The sequence below is a fragment of the Mastomys coucha genome, unplaced genomic scaffold, assembly GCF_008632895.1.
Source record: "Mastomys coucha isolate ucsf_1 unplaced genomic scaffold, UCSF_Mcou_1 pScaffold22, whole genome shotgun sequence".
NCBI lineage: Eukaryota > Metazoa > Chordata > Mammalia > Rodentia > Muridae > Mastomys > Mastomys coucha.
In genome coordinates this window covers 21,841,660-21,858,187 of record NW_022196905.1, presented here as the reverse complement: position 1 = coordinate 21,858,187, position 16,528 = coordinate 21,841,660, and the positions used below count along the sequence as shown (strand labels likewise).

Genomic DNA, 16,528 nt, shown 5'->3' with positions numbered 1-16,528 from the left:
GGCCATGGTACCTCTGCCCAGAACTTCGGACACTATGAGCTATAGGGCACGCAACAGGAGCTTTTCAGACCACAGACAATGGCTTTGGTTTGTGTGTGTCTCTCATAGGTTTTAATTTCTAACTTCACTTATTTCTAACATCACTATCCATGCCAACTAACCCAACAGTGTCAACTCAATCCTTACCCTTGCTTCTGGCTAGCTTTCCTTTCCTGAGAGCAGTGCCTGGCAAGCATCATATTCACAGTGCCACTGGCACCAGAACTGAGGGCATTGCCCAACCAGATCCTTCATCAAATCCAAACCTGAAAAAATGGCCAGGGCACAAGCACTGGCCAGATACTGACAGGCTGTGGGGCACTTGGCTGGACTTCCAATACCGCTTCAAGCACACTGAAACTGCTCCAAAAGTAACAACTTACAGATAGGCTGGTTTACAGCAAGCGGCATTGCCTGTCGTGGAGGACTCCTCTGAGAAGGAAATCCTCTGACAGAACCTTCCGTGCCTAAGGCTCTCTACTGCCTCTGAGGACGTGAGTTCATGGTAGTGAGTTCAAGACTCCAAATGCTGAGCACTGTACTTCGAGGGGGAGGTGACACAGCAGAAAGGCTGGAACCAAAAATGGCCTGCTTTACTATATACTGTCCTCTTCCGGGCCAGTCAGCTGAACTTCATAGTGGGTGGGAAAATGTTTACTCATTGTCCAACCAGCAGATCAAGACAGATGACTAGTTGGAGAAGACCCTGGGACATCCACCCATGTCTAGTGACAACATCCTTTGGGCATTTCCTGAATCCTCAGTGCTCCTCCGTCATGACAGAGGCATGAGATTCCAGCATAAAGGATGGTACTAGAACATCTAACACTGGCCAAAACTAGTGCCCAGGCCTAGGGCCAGGCCCGGGATGTTGGTATTTTATACAACCTTGAAACACAGAATGCAGCAGCTGGCAACAGCAACACTGAATACAGTAGAGAAGTGTGTGAGTCTGGGAGAGAAAATGAGGCAGAAATTTAGCTGTGAAATGTTAATTACATCATCCCCCTCCGCTGGCGGAATACTATGAGGAAGGGGTGGGAAAGCAGGACTAGCTGCTAATTTTCCTGGGACCAACACAGGACTGAGTGAGCTGAGGAGAAATGTTCTAAAGTGGGTAAGAATATCTTTCAGGCACTGTGTCCAAGCCAGGAGTGAAGAACCCACACAACCAGGAATTCTGTCTCCAAGGAGGAATGAGCCCACACCCTGCAGAGCAACAGTGCTCTGCTCAATGCCCTATGTCCTTGCCCACAGTCTCCACCTCCACTCTTGCTGATGATGCTGAACCTCCCAGGCAGTCTAGCACACAGCTACAGCACACACTATGACCTTATCAGTGGGGCCAAAAAGGAGGGCTAACCCCACCCACCAGGGGTCACCTAGTCAGGGCTTCCAGTTCACTGAGTATCTGTCCCTAGTCCAAGGGCTGCAGTCTCTATGCAGCCCACCCACAGTACAGCTCCCTGTGCCCTTCCTTGAGCTCCTTTCTCCAACCTGAGCCGCCCAGTCACCTCAGCACCACAGCCTGAAATCTGTGCGCAGGCTCATCGCCAACACATCTGGGTTTTCTTGCCACGATTTATTCTCTTCTCACCCAGGGTGAAGGTTTGCTCACAAGCCACATGTCTTGGGGTATGTTTTAAAAGAGAGCCCAAACTCAGAACGCCAGAAAGAGAACTCTTTCCAAAGTGATCTGACACTCTTCTGAAAGGAGAACCATTCAACACTTGCATTTGAAAGTGAAGGACTGAGAGAGAATTCTCGGTTCACTCCAAGTGGCGAAACATGGGCATTAAGAGACACAATAGTAAGTCGTGTACCTCAGAAGCAGCACTAAGAAATGTCTATGAAGAAATGCACTCAACACATTATCAGAAACCTAAGAAGAAACATTTCACTATGTATCGTTTGAGAAACTACGTCAAGGTAAGAAAAAAGAGACAAAGAGAGAAAGGGGAGGGAGGCAGAAAACACGTATGTTCGTATTTTCCACAATGGACTAAGAAATAATTAAGAAAGCCCTTGGTTCCTCTGGAGTTAATGTTTTTGTGTAGTACTGGAAGCAGGACATTTTGTGCTTTGAATAGGAACCTTTCCAGATCTATATATTCAGACGATCTTTACTCCCCACTGACCAGCACTAACCATCTCATCTTCTATAGATGTTTACTATCTGCTGGAGTTTGGAAGTGAGGTGTCCTCCAAAGGTCCATGTACCCAAGTGTTAGAGATTGGTATCCAGTGTGAAGCTATTGGAACATGGGGGGACCTCTCAGGGGTGGAACCTACTGGGAATTCTGCTGGCTACTAGCGGAGTAGGCTTCAAGGGGTTGAAGAAAGGCATCCCTTCCCTTTCCCTCCCTAGTTCATCTTCTAGACACGAAGGTTTTACTCTGTCACATGACAAACTATCGCACCACAGGACCATAAGCAAAGGAGGCAACACTAACCATGGACCAGAACCTTTGAACACTCTGAATCAAAACAAGCCAACATCATTGCCTGAGGTCTCTACCATCATGAAGGTCCAACCTCCTGAGATTTATACATTGGTAACTAAGGGTCTTTACTCTTCTTTTTTAAAAGATTTATTTATTTATTATATGTAAGTACACTGTAGCTGTCTTCAGACACCCCAGAAGAGGACATCAGATCTCATTACAGATGGTTGTGAGCCACCATGTGGTTGCTGGATTTGAACTCAGGACCTTCAGTAGAGCAGACAATGCTCTTAACTGCTGAGCCATCTTTCCTAAGCCCTTCCTAAGGTTGTTTTGGTTTTTTTGTATTTTTATTTTTTATGTTTTTAGGGTCTTTACTCTTTAAAGTTAGAATTATGAAGCTTCATCCATAGTGATGATGATGATGATGATGATGATGATGATTGACAACAGGAATTAAATGTGTAGCTCAAAATCATAAGACTCTTCATCATTACAACATATCTATGCACACACATGACCCTTCTTTCTATTTATTTACAGCTTCTAAATATTTCTTAACAAGCTTTGAAAATGTTCCCTTTTATGAACAATGTCATTTTCAATAACCACTGAGTGATTTATTACTCTGGTGTCTTCTATGGCCACTAAGATATTATCAACTTATCTCCCAGCCCAGGTGCAACATAGGCTATAAAGGTGACAGAGACCTTGATAATGCTGGAGAACCTACCAGATATCAGAGTGGACTGGAGCCATTGGGGAAACTACATGGCCTCTTACAAAGACCTACTGTGCAGTAGGATGGGTAGCTCTCTCTGGGCAATGAGGGTCTTTTTCTAGAATGTACACAGGAGAGACTGTGTATGATTCTATGATTAGATCTAGTCTTTTATTCTCTCTCTTTCTTTCTCTCTCTCTCTCCCTCCCTCCCTCCCTCCCTCTCTCATTACTTTGAGGAAGCTCCAGAGAACATTCTGGAAGCTTTTCCAGCCACATCCAGTCCCTTGAGGAAACTGGTCACTATAGTCTTTTAGACATATTTAACCAAGTACTCACCTTTTCCTGAGGCTAGTAAAAAACAAATAACATACAGACCCAAAGCTGTGTGTCACAGGTGAACCAGGTCCCTGATTCCATAGCTTGTAGTCTCTAATGGGCCCTCCTGGGCCTTCAGTTCTCCCTGTAACCTGTGATTCTAGTACCTTTAAGTCTGAAGTTAGTCCCAGAATGAAGAGCAATGGAGCATAGGGACAAAGTACTCTCTATAGCCCCAGAATGGAGAGGTGCTCCCAAAGGTGTTCAGACAGCTGTCTGACCAGCTTCCATATATCAGTGGCACCTACCAGCTTGACCTGCTTCCCTTCAGTGGGCAACTATATGCCTTTGTCTGTTCTTTATGAATTAAAGACAAGAGGGAGGATTGGAGAGGTATAGGAAGGAAGGAACCAGGAGGGCAACAGTGGACAAACTACCCTCCACATTAGGCACCCACACAGAACTGGGGGTGACCACAGTCCCCACCTCACCACAACTCACTTTCTCAGTGCTTCAGAGGAGGGCTGAACAAGCTGTAAGCATAGATCTGCACATTGCCGGCCACCACCCACCACTCACTCTCAGGACGGCTAAGAAATCCTGATGCTGCATCACCCGTGATTTCCACACAAAATAAGAGGCAAGAGAAGCACCCACCTTGGGCTAAGCACCTTCTGTGTATGTGCCAGGCACACTAAGACACATGTAGGCACTACCTCACCTAATCCTCTGACATGTTCCCATACGCATGATCGATCAGTTCTCTCTTAGGGACCAGGAGACAGATTTTTAAATGGTGAGGTCCCTAAAGAAGGCTGGTTCACAGGAAGTGAACAGGAACCTTGGCTCCCATCAGCATCATCAAGGTCTCTGATTCTGCAGCCCGAGGCTGGAGCTGCCTCTCTCCACAGGCATACACATGGAAAGGACAAGGAAACCTGTTGCACAGGTTTGCTCTGAGCAAAGGGAAGCTGCATGGTTCTCAGTGAGAATTTATAGCCCAGCTGCTGTGCTCAGAACATAGAATGGACTACCCCTCCCCTCCTCCGTAGCAAAACGCCCTCCCCCTCCACACACATACACTAAGGGTCCCACCTAGGCTGGTGGTAAACATGAGCTCTATGTCAATACAGACGGATGGAGATACTTTCCAAATCACCTAAGACTAGGAAAACATTTCCATCTGAGGCGGCCAATTTTGAACATACTGACAGACATATGGGATTCGTGGAAAATGATGGTTTTATATGGATTCCATTAAAAGAACAGGAAGCTTTTGAAAAGGCATTTTCTTCCATTTGACTTAAAATGTCTCTGGCTCTTAGAAGGGACAACACATAAAACTTACAACCAGGAAGTTTTATAACACATAAAACTTACAAGCACCAGGCAGACCATAACCTGCCTGGGCTTGTCTTGGGGCTTGTGCAAGAAGGGCTTTCTCTCAAGAGTACGGAGCCTTCTCCTCTCTTCCTTAATCTGCCCTGTGATGTGAGCTAGGACACATAGCCTTGTATCTGTGATGGGTCCACGTAAGGAGATAACGGCAAGAGACCATATGATTCCTCCCTAGCCACTTACAGCCCTGAGATTCTCCTACCCCCACGTGTGGGGGAGGCAAGCCCAGCCCTACCCTAGGAGGGAAGGATGGCTAAGGTACCAGTCGCCCCTGGCTGCAGAAGTTCTGCTAACAATCTGAGCAGATTAGTTCAGTGAATGCCTGTTTTGTTTCAATGTTCATGGATTTGTTTAGAAATGCTACCTTTGCCGGCAAGACAAGAGGGAGCCTCATTTAAAAGCCCAGCATCTGCTCTACAGGCTGCCTGCCTCTTCAGTGGAAACAACTGCCCTCTGGGGAAGCTGTGCATAGAGCAGTCTCTTGAGGGCTATGGGTTGGGCTGTGTCAGAGAGAATGGGGCAGGCCCACCATCATCACTTTGGATAGAAGAATGCACAGAAAGCTGCACACATGCAAGCCGGGCTTTTGTTCATCTCAAGGAAGCTCAGCAAAGACAGAAAGCACGCCTTCCCTGAAGGCACAGCCTGGCACGCTCAATGCCGGTCCCTAAGTCTGGGGACTTGAGAAATTACCACTAAGTGATAAGGGAACTTGGAGCAGAAAACTGTCTGGTTATCCTTCCATGCCCCAGTTCACCTAGGTGTCCTGGCCACTGACACTGGGTCTGTCTCCTCCTCCCTACTCCCACCACTACCCTCCCCCACATCCCAGATCAGGTTTCAGCAACTGGATGCGCCCAAAGGAACCGTAGCTCAGAGACACCAGGAACATAGAAATAGCTCCCGGAGAAGCCACAAGGCCAGCTGTTAGCTTACCTGGGCACCTGGGATCTGGTCAGTCCATGGAAGGGCCTAGAATCTGTGGGCCTTTTGAAAGGCACTCTGCAGGGTCTGTCCCCAGCAGCCCCGGGTGGTGAGTCCGGCCCAACGGCGTCTTCCACCCACCCTGGGAGGGCTCAGTGTTCTGCCAGTCCCCGGGGGAGTCAGGGTAAGAGGCGGGGCTGCCACCTCCAAAGAGGCCCATTCAGAGGGCAGCGAGAGAGTAGGTCGCAGGAAAGAATCCCCGGATTGTTGGGCGGCCGCGGGCTGCTGCGGGCCGGCTGCCCAGTCAGTGCCTCCAGACTTGGCCCCGCCTGCTGTTCGCTTCCTTTCCATTCCACTTCCCTTCTTCCTCCTCCCGCCTTCAAGCTCGGAAAAACCTCAGGGCCAAAACCCACCACAACTTAATACCACACAGAGACCAGGGACACCCAGCAGAGACAAGGGGCAGGACAAATAGCCATCCATGTCCCCACACTTGCCCTTCTCTGCAACCTGAGAAGACCGGTGGAAAGCCAGTGAGTGGAGTTAAGACACACTTAGCCACTGATTCCTTTCCTAGTAGATGGGGATCACCAGAGCCCAATACAAACCAGCCAGGAGACTTGAGCAGCAAAACCCACACTCACTCCTCCTCAGTATCTGCTCAAACTGCAGATTTTCCTCCTGGCTGCAGTGGGAACCAACAGAAACTGATCTGGAACCAGGCTGTTTATATTGGGCTGATAAGCTTTCTACTAACAGGTTCTGGGAAGCACCTACACCTAGATCCCCTTCTTCCTCTTACTTTCTCCAAGTGTCTATCTGAAAGAACGCCCAAACCATCTATCGAACTCCTCGACATCCTTCAAAATTGCTTACAAGCGCCACCACCCATTTTTACTCTGGGACATTTTCTTGCGCGTCAAGTAGAATACAGAGTCCTTTCCTTGAGTGCTGAAACCAGCTGTCACACAGACTGCACAACAGCACTCCGGGTTTTACCATGAGCTGAAGGCAACAGAGTGGATATCTGTCTTACCTGATGGGTAAGGCAGAGTCTCACTCACTCTGCAAAGTTGAGCTTCTAGAACCTTCTAGAACATCCTCCCTGGACTTCTTAAAGAGAAGCTTCTCCTGTTCCCATAGGGGCGTTTCCTTGCCAGCATGGGCCAGTGTTGATTTTACCTCATGAGCACAGGCCTCTGTACAGAGGGTAAGTTTCCGGCATAGCTTGCTGACCATCTTGATGAATCTAAGCCTGCCCGATACCACCAGTCCCAGGAGCGACTTGACAAGGAGCGGCCCCTCAGTCCAGGCCATCCAGGCCACGTGTCTAGGGCACAGGCAGGAAGACCCCTAAGAAGACACTTCCTCCCTGTTGTTTCTGTGCCTGAAAACAGCTGTTCCTGCTCTCGGAAATGCCTGGCCCCAACCCAACAGGATCAGCAATGGGCTCAGTGAGGTGGGTGTACAGGCCTTTCCAGTCCATGACATCCATCAGAGGAAGGTCCAACTCTTCTGTGGGTCCCACCTACCCACAGGCCAGAGGACTGGGGGCTGTGACAGTGTCAAAGCCATGACCCAAACAGCTCTGAGTGGGCCTCCTCACACTCTGAAGAGCCTCTAGACTTGCTGATCAGCCCCTCTCTCTCCGCCTCCTCAGCCGCAGTGTTAGGGGTTGAGATGACTTGGAGTGTTACTTACTTCCTTTAGAAAGAAAGGCATTCTCAGAAACGCCACTGTTTCCTCTAGAGATCAGGTCAAAGTACCTGGACAAGAGATCGCCACTCTGAACCAGCTAGGATGCCCATTGGGGGGGCAGCAAAACCACAGCAGAGCACGAATCCAGAGTTCTTGATAGGATCACAGCCCCAGGAATGGGTTGGGCTGGCCATTACCTTTGCCAGCGGGATCTGGCTCCATGACACCTAGAGTCTTATTCCACATACTTTGGGTTCAGGCTCACTGTGGAGCTGATGCATTGGTCCCTAGACAGGAAAACCCTGCCTTCAACTCTATTCAATATTAAAAAACAAAACAAAACAAACAACTTTATGTTTTTCACTGCTAGAAATGAACCCCATAACCTTAGGCACATCTTACCACTGACTTAAAGCCCCAGCCTGATGTAGTACAGGCTGGCCTCCAACCCAAGCCTCCTGAGAGCTGATGATACAGCACTCCTGGTGCAGGTAGAGGGCTCAGGCCCCAGCAAGAACTGTGTAGACGGACACACCCCTAGAAGAAGAAACCAGGTGCTTTGTGTGTAAGTTGTAGGTTTCTTTTCAACCCACCTGACAGTCTTGGGAAATATAAGAGGGCAGAGTTGATATAACCTGCAGGTCCTACCTGTAGCTCTAGGCACTGTCCCCAAGACAAAGCCAGGTGGACCCCCAAAACCACCAGAATAACCACCGCCACCGCTGACAGCCCCGAGTCACTCCAATGCCCTTTGCCTGTTTGTCTGAGAGACACCCACCCACAAGTAAGCAGACCCAAAGAGAATGCTCCCTGACAATTCTGCAGGTAAAGGCTTTAAAACAAAACACATACTCCCAGATCCATGTGCCTGCCACCTCATGATCACCCAATGTCATACAACAGCTGGTGACACTGACTTTCTACCAGTGTGCCATGCTGAAACCCGAGGAACACCAAATTTACCCACAATGCCCTTTGGAACACTTTCCCCCACAAAGACCTCAAGTGGCTGCTGGTATTTTTCTGTAACCATGCTCGATGATCCTTCCTCACAGGTTCGGGCAGAGCAGTGCACACAGTTCCTAGGCGGCCCCCCCGAGGGTGATGCACTCCTAAGTGCAAGTGTAACTGGGAGAATCCGCTGATATGACCGTCCATCCATGTGCTGTGTAGTATGCATCTATATAAAGTGGTCTTCTTGAGATCCTCAGTTCTATGTACAGACGAAAACTATGATTTAAAAACGGTGCCTGTACTATACACAAATGGACTTTCTGCTCTGGCATCCATCCCTAGATGATACAATCTAGATGGGGGGACACGTGAAAAGGGTAGACAAAGCCCACACTGTCATACTCAGCACACCCTGGAATGCTATCCACAGGGTTCCTAGTGCCAACACCCACAAGTCCTAAAGGAAGAGTGCACATACTAGCATGGTATCTAAACAAAGGCTGAGATACTTACGTGTACCGAAATGGTCATCTCCTTCTTCTGAGAATGCACCCTGATCTAAGAGAGTACCAGATGCCTCAATAGGCCCCCGCTGATGGATGGCAGGGAGCAAACGAAATGTTCACATCTTCATAGCTCTTAGCAACTCAGTTCATGTGCCTCTCCGTACCTCTCACAATTCAGATCTCCCACACACCAAGAACAATGGGGCACCCTGGCCTGGAATGCTAGCCTGAGGGGATAGTGGCACCAGAGTTAGATCTGAGATCCCCCCACATTACACCATCCTGATGCCTAAGGCTGTGTGACACCTGGAGACTAGCCTGGGCCAGGTAGATTGGAAGAGAGGGCCTTCGGAGAAGAGAGAAAAGCCCATGACTGGCCTGCCCAATGAGACACTGCCACAAGTGTCCTCTGTTTATCCTGCATACCATCCTCCAAACTGTCTGCACTTAGGTGCCTACCTGGCTCAGTGTCCCCCGACCCCTAGCTGAGGCCATCTGCAATTGGGTTTTAGGTTCCACACCTGCCACAGGCTGAGGCTCCAAGCCAATTCTCCAGTCATCGGCCCAGAGCATGCTCTAGATAGCCAGGTAGGCTCTGGAAATGCATTTTGAATTCAAAAACTAAAACTCCAATACAAACTTCTGGGACACTCTCACAGATAGAAGATGAAATAGATTCTCATTTCTAAGAAAATGCCCGATACCACGCATAGTGTCAACATTCTTATTCTTTTGTTGGACAGTTATTTTAAGAGGTTATGCAACTTTTGTGCTAGATCACAGACAGCAGGGCCTCTGCCACCATGCCTCAGAGCCACCCTCCGGGCTAAGAATCATGATCAGAGCAAGAATCCTGTTGGCAACCTGCCTGAATAGCCTTTACTTGCTCTCCTCGCGGCCGGCCCACAGGCCTGGACAATGAAATGAGCTGATTGAGTATTATCAGAAAGCAAAGATCTCCCTAGCCCACCACCAAGCAAGTCAAAGGATGCGCCTTGCTCTGTCTGTAAGGTTCCCACTCATGGGATCCTTCAAGTTGGCCTGCCTGGTGGATGAAGTGCCTGCCGGCAAGGGATGCCCGGAGCTTGTGTGTTCCGAACTTCATTCCACACAAAGCAAATGCATGCTCTCATCGAAGAACTCCTTAACAGCACACTCACAGGGCAGCGCTGGACTCCGACCTCCATGAACCCATCCCTGATGTTTACTTTTAAATATATTTACAAGCAGTCTGGTTTGTTTGTTTTTTTTTCCTTGCACATTCTTCATCTCGGGTGGGGAGGAGGAAGTCTGCTCCACTAACACACACCCATTGTCGAGGCTCACCCTTCCCAGCATTCATTCCTTGGCACAAACTGGAATGCTGAGTGGATCGCAGGCATTTGTGCAGAAAGTACATGTGTTCCATGACCGGACACTCTTACCTTACATGCACCTAATTACAAATACATAGATTGGTGTGCTTGCTTTTTAAGTTCAGTAGATTCAAAGCTACCAAGGTCTGCCATAAACATCACCTGCATTTCCATATAGTATGTACTTTTTTTCTGCTCTGTAAAAATTCTCATTACAAATTCATAAGAATTCAAAGAGGAAAGGAGTTAGGTATAAACCGGAAGGTTGGCTCGGACATTTTATAACATGTCAAACTCCCAATGATGCTAACTTTAAAAATAATTATATATTAATTTTTTGTTGTTTATCTTTGAGGTTATAGTATAATTCGCCAGTTCCTCTCCTCCCTTTCCTCTCTCCAAACCCTCCCCAATTTTTCCTTTACTTTCATTCTATGTGTGTATGCGTGTGTGTTTTGCCTGTGCGCATGCCTGTGCACCTGTGTGTGTGTGTGTGTGTGTGTGTGTGTGTGTATGTACGCGCATGCATGTGTATTTTGCCTGTGCGCATGCCTGTGCACCTCTGTGTGTGTGTGTTTTGCCTGTACGCATGCCTGTGCACCTCTGTGTATGTGTGTGTCCACGCACACGCGTGTGTTTTGCCTGTACACATGCCTGTGCATCTGTGTGTGTGTGTGTGCACGCGCGCACGCACGCGCGTGCGCCTGCCTGTGTATGTTTTGCCTGTACGCATGCCTGTGACCTCTGTGTGCAATGGCAGGGGAGGCCAGAAGACTGTGATTCCAGGAACTAGAGTTGCAGACAGTTGGGAGGCACCATGTGGGTGCTGGGAATTAAACCTGGATTATCTGGAAGAGCAGCTAGTGCTCATAACCACTGAGCCATCTCTCTAGTCCAACCATTTTTCTAAGCAAAAAATAAAACACTACTTCCAAATAAAATCAATTAAGAGCCCCCAGCCTTCTCTCTGACTTTCTGCCCCTGTCCAAAACACTCTTGGACCCTGCTTTTCTTCCCCTCTGGCAAACACCATACATCCCTGCCCTCTGGATTCTGCCAAACCCAAATCCCCTATTCTGAACTGTGACAAAGTCCTTGGATGTTCTTGTGCTCTACACGCCCAGTAAACAAATGAATGAAACCAACCCTTCACAAAGCCTGTACTCACAGTAGAGATGACAGCCCCAAACAACCCCCCAATCACTATGCTGAACACAAAACAGAAATCTGCAAAATTATAAAAGCATTCCTCTGAAGTAAACAAACACTAGCCACTAATCATTTTTAAGGATGCTCAAAGTCCTTAAATGTTCTCTAAACAACAGTTGTAAAAACAAAACAAAACAAAACAAAACTGTTATGTGACAAGAATGTCCGGAACTACAGAGGGATAGTGGTGTAAGACACTGTAAATGCAATAAATGACTGAACTTTCACTTTAAAGTGGCTGTGTTATGTGAATTTTTGCCAAATTTAAAAAAAAAAAAAAAACAACCTATTTTAGAACAGTTTTGAAGGTAAGTTATGTCAGGAACATGGCTTTTTTCATGAAACACTTCACTGTGGTCTTTTATTTTATTTACTTTGGAAATACCAAAGCTAAGCATCATCTAAGAAATGGCAGAATGTTTTGTATCTTATGCTTCATAATCTTTTCTTTTACTTATATAAAGGTTGAGATTAAGCAATGCTTGCTTAAATTCTTTTATAAAGACATTTCCTTCTAAAAGACACCTGGAATCCTAAGACATTTATAGGTACCATTATAATCACTTTTGTTTCTGGGGTACAGTTTGGCCAGGGTGACAGGGCACCAACAGACAGCTGCATTCTAGGCTTGTGTTGGCTATTATGACAACCCCACAATGCTCAAGGTCTCCTATCAGACAGGCTAGGATGCGCACAGGCTCTAGGGCACTTGCTCAAATGCTGCCCCAGGCCTCTACAGCTACTCTGCTGTCTCCTGGGCCCACCCACCAGCCTTTATGTTATCCCAAGCTCCTAGGAGAAGTGAGCAGCAGCATTCTTTGTGCATCAATCCTGAAATAATCATCACTTGCTTGGAATGGGTCCTTCTATGAAAGCCAAAGGGGCCTTGTGTAAGGAAATCAATCTTACCTGGCCCAGAAAGGTCTGAGGAGCTTCTCTTTGCCCACAGGTCACACTCTGCTCTGAACAGGGCCCTTACCTATCATTCACGTGTCAGAAGATCAACACCAGTGTTAAGGGATCTCGGAGACAAAGGCCAAGGCAGATGGGCTCTGTCCTCATGACAGTGGTAGGAGCACCAATCTCAGCCCTAGGTTCCTTAGCAGCAGGAGAGCTCGGACTCTCACTTTATCTCCTCACTCCTCATGTGATGTCTTCTGCCATCCTGGGATCCATGAAAACATTTCTCCCAGTCCCCTAACCTTAGGCTTCCCAGTCTCCTGAACTAAGAGCCAACTTTCTATTCATTATAAACTTCCGGGGCCATAGTAGTCTGTTAGAAGCCGAAGATAGACTAAGACTCCCCATGCTGTTAACAACAGTTATGATAACTGGTCTTCCACTATTTATGATATTGACCCTGTGTTACCGCTTTACACACAACCTTCACTGATTCTACTTCAGGTCTACTTCAGGCACCTGAACAACCCATGCTCATAAGTGCTCACAGGAACCACATGTGGTAGGGCAGGTACCATCCAACGTGCCTTGGCTACCCAGTCCTCTGTGTCCACCAAAGGCCAAATGGGGACTTCTCACAGGGGGATGGCATGGTGGCAGAGCCTGCTAGAACCTAGCAGGCTGAAAAGCCTTCTAGATATCTAGACAGAAGAAGGCATCATTTTCCCTGGATCTGTAATCATAGGTGGCTGTGAACCACCACCTGGGTTCTAGGAAAAGAACAGTCTTCTTTGAGCATAGCCAGTGCCCTTAAGCCATGATCCACCTCTCTAGCTCCTCTAAATTGGCTTCTTTAGTTTGTTCAATGACTAGCACATCCCAAGGATTCTGTGGTTTGCTTTCTGTGTATTGTTTAACTGTTTGCTGGACGGCGGCTTCTTTCTTGGTTGGCTGGGTGCAGCATGCTTATGGCAGGGAGCTGGCTGGCTCTAGGGACATCCAACACAGGGACCATATGGTTACATTAAGTGTGCAAGGACCTGGAGAGACTCTGGAATATGTGAGCTCTGAGCACAGGAAAGGGCTGCCTTCGGAGTCATCCATTCTTGTTTTTAGCAAGTGGGATCACTGAGCATGCTTCTGCTCAGTGATCCCACTTCTGATATTCAACCACGCTGGGTATCTGATTAAAACCTCTTTTATCTCTCAGCTTTAATGTCTAAGCTCCAGGTCTTCATCTTCCTTTAGCAGGAATCCAGTTAGACTACTTCGGCAAGAGCCCCACACCTGAGTCTCCTTTAGTAATGATCTATCCACTTGGACCCTCCTACTCCACTCTTCACTGTGGTGAGAAAACCCAGCTGACATCACTGCATTAGGCCTGTGCTTGGCAATTTCTCTGGCTGTAATGGCATCTAATGCAATCTGCTCTCATTGCCAACCTCCTCCCCTGACTAGTGACCAGTGGTTTCCCCTTGGCATCTGCCAAGGAACCAGATTTAAACACAAGTTAATAGAGTCACTTACTTTCCCTCTCCAGAGTAGAAAAGATGCTGCATCAAGAATCTAATTCACAGAGAAAGGAGGCTTTAAAATGTACATGGGGTTTGTTGAGGGTGGGGAGGGGATGGCTCAGTGGGGTAAGGGAAGTTTGTCTGGGTTCTCAGTCTGACCCTTGTGGCCACACCCTCAAGTGGTTAGTCCCTATGGCATTCATTGAATGGGCACTTTGTGTCTGTGGTAGCCACTGCTTATCTCCAAGTCTCTTACTCCATTGAAGGTAGAGATCATCCATGGCTTTACCAGAGTAGGCCATGATAGAGAAGACCTGGACTCAGACTATGTGCTTTGAGGTCCACATAGAGTCCTGAAAGAGACACAGAAGACAACTGACATCTATGATGGTGAACAGGACAATGGGACATTCTGCTTGTTTAAGTCTGAGAAGCTAGACCAAGTCAGAATGGTCAAGGACACCACAAGAAGACCCACAGAGTCAACTAACCTGGGCCCATAGGGGTCACAGAGCCTGGGCCACACTCCAACCAGGGAACATGCAGGAGCTTGGCCTAGACTCACTTCACATTTGTAGCAAATGTGGTTCCTGTAACAAGTGGAACGGGGGCTGTCTCATTCTCTGTTCCCTGATACTGGATCCCCTTCCCTCCTACTTGGACTGCCTGGTTGGACCTCAGTGGGAGAGGATGTGCCTAGACCTGCTGGGACTAGATGTCCCAGGGAGGAGTGGTACCCAAGGGGGGCTCCCCTTCTCTGAGGAGAAGAGGAGAGGGCAATGGAGGGATTTGTGGGAGTGGGACTGGGAGAAGAGGGAGGGGGCTGTGATTGAGATGTGCATTGAATTAAAAAAAATAAATAAATGAAAGAAAAGAAGTTTAAGAAGCTATGTAGGAGGAGACTCTTAAGAGTTCAAACCTGCCGGGCAGTGGTGGTGTACGCCTTTAATCCCAGCACTTGGGAAGCAGAGGCAGGAGGATTTCTGAGTTCGAGGCCAGCCTGGTCTACAGAGTGAGTTCCAGGACAGCCAGGGCTATACAGAGAAACCCTGTCTCGAAAAACCAAAAGAAAAAAAAAAGAAAGAGTTCAAACCTGGAGCTGGTATTACATAAATCAATTTTTAAAATGGCTGTGCCATGTCCGGCTGGCTAAAGAGCAGCTTGAAGACCAAGGTGCTTGAGTCCTTCCTCAAGGACAAGAGTAGCCTAGGGATTGTTTAAGGAACAGGAGAATGAACTCTCCCAGAGAACAATGTGGCCAGTCCAACTTCAAATTCCCCAAAGAGTAACCTTGGGGCCAAAGTCCTCTTCTTCAAAGCCCTGTTACTAACCAGAAACTTTCCCAGTCTAGGGAAACAGGCTGTCACGAGGCAGGCACTAAGGAAGAACTAAGTGGTGCAAGTTATGATGTCTCTTTGGACCTCTGGTGGACTGACATCCCTATGGACTAAGGTCAGATATGACATGGGTTAGGACTCAAGGACACTGAAACTGCCTGCATTTTCAGGGAAAAGCAGACAGCAAACTACATTATGAAAATTAAATGATCAGAAAGAATACATGTGGGGCATCATCTCTCTACCTGCTTACGCCCAACCCATCCTGAGATCCCAAGGAACGTGGGCAATTTCTATCTGGAAGAAACACTAAGAAAAACACCGGACTCTTAGCACTCTCTTCCTGCAGTGCAAAATGCTGAAGGTCTCTAGGGTTCAATGTACAGAACAAGGAAAGAACCAAGGGTTTAGGGACAGGAAATCCAGGTGTGCCTAGGCTACGATCTAGGTCACACACGGCAGCACACAAAGATGGCCCTGTCGTAGGTTCACGAAGACACCCTGCTCTTTGCTGGAACTCATTTAAGTAGTGAAATAAATAGCATTCCTCCTTTCTGAAGGAGGAATTCTCCTTCAAACCCTTGCTGAATGGGGACTCACCAGGATGCTAAGCACCTATTCCAACCCGAGAGCCTGCCCTACTAAGCTGAACCTAAACTGCCACATTATGTGAGGACCAAACTTGACTTCTAAGGATCCTGAGAACCCTCTCAGTGTCTTATTACCCTACTCAACTCCCAACCAAGGCATTTATAGCTACATCCCAAGCTCTAGAAAGATATGCCCTGGCCCAAGGATTTGGGGATGTGACCCAAATGGAAATATTTCTGCATCAGAGAACACCTTGGTAGAAACAGTAACCTTGCACACGGTATCACGGCTGCCATAACCAAGGATTCTTACCTCGCCCTTTGTGCAAACTGGCTGGGCTGCTCAGCTGGGGCTCGGGTGGGCTGAACGGAGGGTAGTGTGGCGAAGTTTTCACTGGAAAAAAAAAAACAAAACAATACAACAGGGGATACTGTTATTCCCCTCCCCTTGAAGTACCAAGCTGTACCCAGCTTCTTTTTCTTCTTTCTTACCATATGGTGTTTCTGGAGACACGGGGAATGCTGGGGTCAGACACATAGATGACTCCTTGCTGTTTGGAATCCTGCCATCGATCATATCGAGGTCAGGGGGATATGCAGTGATCACTGTCTGAAATCAGCA

The 16,528-nt window shown here is 47.7% G+C and overlaps 1 protein-coding gene across 5 annotated transcripts in view; it reads right to left on the bottom strand.

Annotated features, from left to right (window-relative positions):
* The window catches only part of Tns3 (tensin 3), a 238,778-nt gene that overhangs the window by 31,472 nt on the left and 190,778 nt on the right, over positions 1–16,528 (bottom strand). For all 5 annotated transcript variants that reach the window (XM_031339085.1, XM_031339080.1, XM_031339081.1 and 2 more), the window contains 2 exons: positions 16,399–16,516; positions 16,220–16,300 (listed from right to left, as the gene is read on the bottom strand). In XM_031339085.1, the coding sequence (XP_031194945.1) occupies positions 16,220–16,300; positions 16,399–16,516 (199 nt within the window). The remainder of the gene's footprint in view (positions 1–16,219; positions 16,301–16,398; positions 16,517–16,528) is intronic.